At 46.3% G+C, this 7,500-nt stretch overlaps 1 protein-coding gene across 2 annotated transcripts in view; it reads right to left on the bottom strand.

The window, feature by feature from the left end:
* Positions 1 to 2,415: 2,415 nt before the first annotated feature.
* tnfsf10l (TNF superfamily member 10, like) overlaps positions 2,416 to 7,500 on the bottom strand; it is a 31,879-nt gene continuing 26,794 nt past the window's right edge. For both annotated transcript variants that reach the window (XM_062517090.1, XM_062517091.1), the window contains exon 5: positions 2,416 to 6,736. In XM_062517090.1, the coding sequence (XP_062373074.1) occupies positions 6,285 to 6,736 (452 nt within the window). In that variant the 3' untranslated portion in view covers positions 2,416 to 6,284. The remainder of the gene's footprint in view (positions 6,737 to 7,500) is intronic.

The raw sequence follows: 7,500 nt of genomic DNA, 5'->3' as shown, positions 1-7,500 counted from the left end.
GTTGTGTGCTGTGCAGGAATGATGTTTGAGATCAATGCAAGTGTTGTCTGTCTTTTTTTCTTTCTCGTTTTTTTCTTGAAAAAACACTCCATGGAACTGGCTCTTCGGTTTCTTTCTTATGTCGTGCAAATGTTTTGTGTTTGTCGGATGTATTAAATGTTAAATTATCAAGTAAAGGGTCTTATGTTGAGACTCTTGTCATACATGTCTGAAACTGATGATTGAAATGATAGTATTTTTGTCACTGAGTATTTGAAGGGACAGTGCTCCAATCAGTTAAAACAAAGTAATAAATCATGCATTTAAAAATGTCAAGTTTCAGAGTATTTTACTGTGGAAACGGTGGAAATTGTTTTTGTGTTTGTGTATATGTAAACCGTTTTTTATGTCAAAAGTTTTGTGTGTAAAACTGTTTTTTGTGCCAAGATTTGGGTGTGCGCACGGGGAATGGGTGGACTCCTAACAACACAGTCAGACTCCGCTGCACATGTCCTGGAAAGATAAGAGATCCGATCAAAATTCCGGTGGCCAGAACACATGTCCGTTAATCAATCCCCCTTTCGCCAAAAGAATTCCCCGGATTGCCAAGGCCAATTTGGTCGTTAGTGCAGACGGCATTCTAAAGGAGTCTTTTTATAAAGACGGTAATTAAATGGGAATCGCTGACATACTTTGCGTCTGGTAGCATGGACTGCCCCGAGGCTGCATCTGCATCCCAAACCTCAAGGAATCCCGCAGTTAGCGGACGGCTCCGGAACGGGATCCGTGTCGGCCCGGCGGTGGGCCGGAGTCGTTACAGAGTCGACGCCTATCTCGAGGCCTTCTTCCTGTGGTTGAGAGAGGTCGTTATTACAGTTGCAAATTGATTTGTTTTCTACGTTGTCATTCCCGATGAAGAACAGACTGTTGGGGTGTTTGTGAGTGAGTGCGCACGATCGATGTTAAAAGTCTTTGCTAAGTGTGGATCTCAACACAGCTTGCACTTATGCAAGGCTTATTTTTCTTCCGGAATGGCATGTTTATGTTGCGTACACAGTCCCCAAGTGTTGACAGATGCCTGTGCGTCTCTCTGTTAAGGGTCTCGGCCTGGCTAAAAAAAAAAAAAAACGCCTCCCTCGCAAATCATTAAGGTCACTTTTTTATGAGCGTTTTTTATCTAACGTGGCACATGGAAGGGAGGATGCCTGATTGACAGTTCTTATGCGGCGGTCAGGATTCTGGCTTGGCGTCGAACATGGACAGAACCACAGGGAAGGAACGCAGAACGCAATCTTTGGCCCCTTTGACCTTTTATGGACGCTGTCTACCACAATTAGCGTTAATCCCCTTTCCCTCCCTCCCTCCCTCCCTTTTTCTAATTCAGACCACACAAATGCCAGAGTGGCTCAAGAGACGGAGGTTGTTGGGTAGTTTTCAGTGTCCTTCGCGTTGCCAAGGATGAGTAGAAGACATTATTTCTGAGTGTTCTGAATCATTCCGGAACCCTCGCTCCTCCGTCTCTCTTGAGAAGCAAGAACACATTTTAAAGATGGGGGAATGCCTGCCGGTGTCTGAGTAATGGCCCTTGGGATTTGTGGAAGTGCCTTACGTCTTGTGTCAGATGGCGTGTGGGTGTGTGTAAGGAGTGGGTGGTTGAGCTGAGTTGACTGGACAGTGTGTGTGTGTGTGTGTGTGTGTGTGTGTGTGTGTGTGTGTGTGTGTGTGTGTGTGTGTGTGTGTGTGTGTGTGTGTGTGTGTGTGTGTGTGTGTGCTCTCTCGACTCTAGGCTGTGTGTGTTTGTGCTCGACTCTAGGCTGTTGGTTTTGTGTGTGTGTGTGAGTGTTCGTCGGAAGGATTGATGTGTGACTTAGAAGTGAAATAGTAGTTGTTGCTGAGTTGTGTGTCTACCCCATGGTGTGTACTTAAGAGGTCAGCATGGTGGCCAACCATTGGGTTGTATTGTATATAAATTGTGTATGGATGTGTTTTCAGCTGCGCAGTTGGCATGTATGTATTTGTGAGTGTTTTCAGCTCTGCTGTGATTGTGTGTGTGTGTGTGTCTGTGTGTGTGTGTGTGTGTGTGTGTGTGTGTGTGTGTGTGTGTCTGTGTCTGTGTGTGTGTCTGTGTGTGTGTGTGTGTCTGTGTCTGTGTGATCCCTCGGATATCCTCTCCAGACTTTGACTCAGCATCGGCCTGTCTGGGTGGTACTGGATGATTGGCGTGTGGTGGTGGAGGTTAGAGGGGTGGTGGTTTGGTGTGGGATGTCGGGAGGGGTTGACTCGAGCTCACCCCCACAGCTTGGTGGGGGTAGAGGTGGTTGGGGGGGTTGGGGGGGACATGATGGATTTCAACCAGATGTGGATGTATGAAGAATGTTGGGGCGACATGTCTAGACTCTGGAGGGAGTCACTCACACAAGGACTTCCACGCAGAGATAAAGCACTTCAGTTTTTTATTGACAAAAAAAGAGAGAGGAAAAAGGCACAGAAAAACACATTCTTTCTTTCCTTAGAAAATCGAGTGATTGGGTGACTGATACTTCCAACAACAAGGAGACACGTATACATTCTTAACAAGGAAAATTATGCATTAAAACGAGAACAAAAAAGACATAAAACAGTGCATGATACAGGTCAATGAAAAAAAAATATGCTAAAAAGGATGTAGTGTTTTGCAGAGAATGTTATTAAAGGTTTTATTTGGAGAAGGGGGGGGGGGGAGAAAGTGAGACCCCCCTCCTCCCCCACTCCGGAAGGGGAAACAATGGGCTTTTTGTACCTCGCGTGTCGACACGGCAACGAGTCCCCTGCGAGTTGTGTTCACGGTAGGCTACAGTTCTGCAGTTCAACCCCCCGTGTAGTTTCAAGAACAAAAAAGAGAGAACATGGAAAAACGACACTGTCTTTTTCTTTTTCAAATACATGTTCGTTTCAGCTCATATTTGAGTGATTCATTCCATCATAAAAAGAAAAGACACATTCACTTTTTTTTCTTTTTTTTTACAAAAAACAATCAGGTCAGTCTTGATTGATTAGCATGGTGATTATTTTCTTGCTCTGTTTTTCTGGTCCCCCTTACCTCACCCCCCCACATTCACGTGTGCAATATGTGGGTATACGACAGAGCAAGCCCCCGAGGGGTCTCTGTAAATCCAAAGGAATCTTATGGAATGTTCCGTTCCCCAAATGTGCCTCTTTGACCCCCCCCTACGCTGTAGGTATAGACTAACACACACACACACACACACACACACACTCTCACACACACACACACACACACACACACACACCAACCATGCAAGGTTTGACCTGATGGTTCAGGGGAGATGGAGAGAGGATGTGTGATAAAAGGATCGCGTCTAGGGAGGGTTGGGGGGGTCGGCCATGTTGATTATTGATGATTCTGGCATAACAGACCTCACCGGAGAAGGTCTTTGGACATTGACAAAGAAAATACGGCCAATTTTAAATGCATGACCCCTCAGTGCCTTGCGGCATAGCTGGCTTGTTTTGGAACAAGCTACACATAGCCGGAGAAACCCAGGGGATTGGCCCAATTTGCTCGAGGGATGAACTTTATTGCCAAGAGGAGCACACCAAGTCACGTAGGTCTGTCCAAAATATTCCATGTCCATCTTTGTCTTGATTGTGCCTGATCTTGATATTTGCACCCTGATTAAAACGTGAATCATATCTGACGCAAAAAAAAGGTGACGTGTGAAGCGCAGAAGAAAAAAAACAAACAAACAAAAATAAAAAAAACAATTTAAAAAGTACAAAAAAGTGCTCAGACTCCATGCTTTGTTTCTCAATTCATACTATATACAGGCTCCCTCGATCAGGTACCGTTAAAACAGTGGATTCTCTCTCCCTCTCCCCTCCCCAAGAAACCAAAGTGGAGTCCAGTGCGCCAACCCATTAACAATATACAACGACCACATCAAGGAACAAAGCATATAGAGAACAAACAAAAAAACCTCTCTCTCTCTCACACACACAGACACACACACACACACACACACAAACAAATGCACCTTCGTGATTTAGAAAATGGTTGGTTATTAACACTCACCCATTAAATCGAAACACAGAAATACAACATAAACAATACATAGGATGCTGAATTTTAACTTACATCATGTACACACAGGTTACTGAACCGCCCACCGATGAGGAGCTCGACTGAACCGAGAGGCTTAAAGTCTCCGGTGGTGTTTGTTGTTTTTAATTTCATGTATCTATTTGGAAAGGAATTTGTATGGCATGGCATGGGCACGGCGTATCGAGTTGCCGTCTCTTAAAACGGAGGAAGTCAGTGGTGCGGGAGGCAGCCTGGGCCTTGACATTTCAACAGAGAGAGAGAGAGAATGTGTGTGTGTGTGTGTGTGTGTGTGTGTTTGCGTAACCTTTCCTCCGGTCAAAAAGCATGGGAGGCTGAGAGTCACATTCCACCCACGGTGAACCTCTAGGAGTCCTGCTAGTTAGAGGAACACACAATAGAGGCTGGCTGTGTGTGTGTGTGTGTGTGTGTGTAAGGTTGTGCATGTTTGTCTTAGTCTGCCACTTCTATTGTGAGGCGCATACTCCGTGTGTGAAAGTGTGGAGTTTAACTAATGTGTCTTTGTTCTTTTGTGGGCCGAGTGCTGGGCTTTGTATGTGGACGTTTGTGTATACAGTGCATACTGTATACATCACCCAGGTTGAGTGTGTGTGAGTGTGTGTGTGTGTGTGTGTGTGTGTGTGTGCAATTTGTCTTCCATGGGCATGTGCACCTTTGATCAGCAACAGAGCCCTAATGTAAACAGGACCATAAGTGTGTGTGTGTATGTTTTAGTGTTTCTCTATAATGTGTGTGTGTGTGTGTGTGCTTGATTCGTGAGATTAGAGGTGTTTCTTGGCAGGAGGAAGAGCCCTGGTGTGCATTCATGTGTGCACACAAGCCTTTGGCGGGAACCCCCTAAATACCGTCTGTGCATTAATTAACATGTTTTGTCTGTTATAAAACATGCATTCACTATATCGTCCACTCGACTGGCACCGAATCATCCAAATTGCACTCAGATGTGTGTGTATACGGTATAATGCAAGTGTTTATCTTTGCTTTTCTCTTTGTGTGGTTCTCCGGGTGTGGGTGTGTGGGTTTTGTGTGTGTGTTTGAAGTGGGAAGGTAGGTAGTGATGTGTGTCTGTGAGACAACATAACTCATTGTGTGTGTGTGTGTCTGTGTGTGTGTGTGTGTGTGTGTGTGTGTGTGTCTGTGTGTGTCTGTGTGTGTCTGTGTGTGTCTGTGTGTGCGTGTGCGTGTGCGTGTGCGTGTGTGTGTGTGTGTGTGTGTGTTGCCAGAGGTGTGAGTACCGGATCTTCAGCGGTGTATGACCCTAAGGTGGTAACAAATCTGTGTGTGTGTGTGTGTTCGCATGACGGATGAGCTTGTCTTGAGCAGGATGCCTCTCAGGTTGGACAGGAGTGGGTAGATTCCTGCTTGCTCGTTTTGAAAGTTATCCAGAACGACATCTCTCAGAGTTCACCGGTCCTCTGCCTCCGAGGGCTCTCTCTCTCTCACGTCCCACACACACGCAAGCACCTTTCTCTCGAGAATACACACACATCTGTGATGATGAAGCACCAATCAGATGCAGAGTTCTTGCCATGTGAATTGTCCAGTTTCCACTCGCGTCCAGAAAGCATTGCGATGTGCTCTCCGGTTGTTCCATTCAAAACAAACCCTACTGGCTTGCAAGCTACATTGAAAACATGAAACAACAATAACAACAAAAATAACAACAACAACAACAATAATAATAACAATAATAATAATAATAATAAAAATACACAGGCTTTGGTCATCCATTTTGTTACGCATTGCAAAATCCATTGATTTGGCTTAGAAAAATACATTCATTCCTCTGTCTTTCATGTGGATGGGAGATCGAGTCCAGGCTCATAAAAACTGGAGAATTAAAAAAAAAAAAAAAACAGGGTTAAAATTCCTTCCTCACGTCAACCACCACAACCACTTTAAGGCATGTCTCAGCAAAGGCCCCATCCACGCCACACCACTCCTCTCCTCTGCACAGCACACGGCACAGATGCCTCATGGGTAACGTAGTCTTTTAGCATGGCAGTCCCCGTGCTTTCTCACAGTTGCGCGTTCCCTTTCCTTCTCTCTCTCTCTCTCTCTCTCTCTCTCTCCCTCTGTTTCTTCTTCTCTTCCTTCCTCTCATCACCCTCCATCCATCCATCCATCCATCCTTCCTTCTCTCTTTCTCTCTCTCCGTCTCTCTCTCTCCCTCCCTCCCTCTCTCTCACAGGTCCAGTCGGAACAGGCCGAAGTAGCTGGCCGACTCCTCGGCGTTGACCATGGTGGGCGACGAGACGGAGACGAAGACCTCGTCGCCGGCGCGCAGCTCGAACAGGCCGCCCTGGTAGACGGAGTGCAGCGCGTACTCGGCGTCTGGCGCCCAGCACTTGGTGCCCACGCCCTTCAGCAGCTGGATGGGCCGCAGGTAGTTGGTCTTCTTGTAGATGCACTGCACCAGCTGGTGGCTGGCGCCCGACTGGTCCGCCTCGGAGCTGGGCGACGGGTAGCGGAAGTACACCTGGGCGTACAGGTAGTAGCGGCCGTCCAGGGGCACGCGCAGACGCCCGTTGGCCAGCGTCATGTTGCGCAGGTGCGCGCCGAAGCTGCCGTTGCCCCAGGTGCGCACCGGGTGGCGGCAGGACTGGTGCAGGTCGGGCTGCGGGTTGGGGTAGGAGCCTGAGGAGGAGGAGGGGGGGGGGGGGACACAGAACGTTTTGTAAACAAGGTGTGAGTAAACAGTTTGTAGGTAAACAAGGTGTGTGGTAATCCTGTAAATCTAATGTGTGTGTTTGTGGACTGAAAGGCGAGATTTAAGTGTGTGTGATAGATTAAAAATATATATATGACAGAGAACCTCCCCAGAACATTTGTATTTCTTAATTCGAACTTTTTTGGAATTGTCTAAGTTGATGTGGTGTGTCGTTTCACTATTCTTCATTATTAGAAAATGTACCACACTGAACTGAATGACCTGGAGACACTGTAAAGAAGTAAGGAGAAGTTGTAGAAAAACACAAATGTACAAATATGGCAGAGAACCTCCCTAGAAACAGATTTGTATTTTTCTTAATGCAAACTTTGAAACAAAGAATTATGTCTATAGGATTATGTAGTGTGCTCCCCATTAGCAGGCTATGCACCGCACCAAACTGATTGAACTGGCAATACTGAGGGAGGGGGGGGGGGGCAAGGGGTGTTTAATAAGGGAGAAGGAGAACCATTACACACCCACTGAGTGTTCCCTTCTGTTCTGTATCAGAACATCAAAGACCTCGTGTTAAACCGTAACGAATTCTATATATACACATGATAAACATCATAATATAATAGTCTATAAGAGTGGATATCATTAATAGAGGGGTGTGTGTGTGTGTGTGTGTGTGTGTGTGTGTGTGTGTGTGTGTGTGTGTGTGTGTGTGTGTGTGTGTGTGTGTGTGTGT

Source organism: Sardina pilchardus, chromosome 16 (genome assembly GCF_963854185.1).
Source record: "Sardina pilchardus chromosome 16, fSarPil1.1, whole genome shotgun sequence".
NCBI lineage: Eukaryota > Metazoa > Chordata > Actinopteri > Clupeiformes > Clupeidae > Sardina > Sardina pilchardus.
This window is presented reverse-complemented; position numbering and strand designations above follow the sequence as displayed.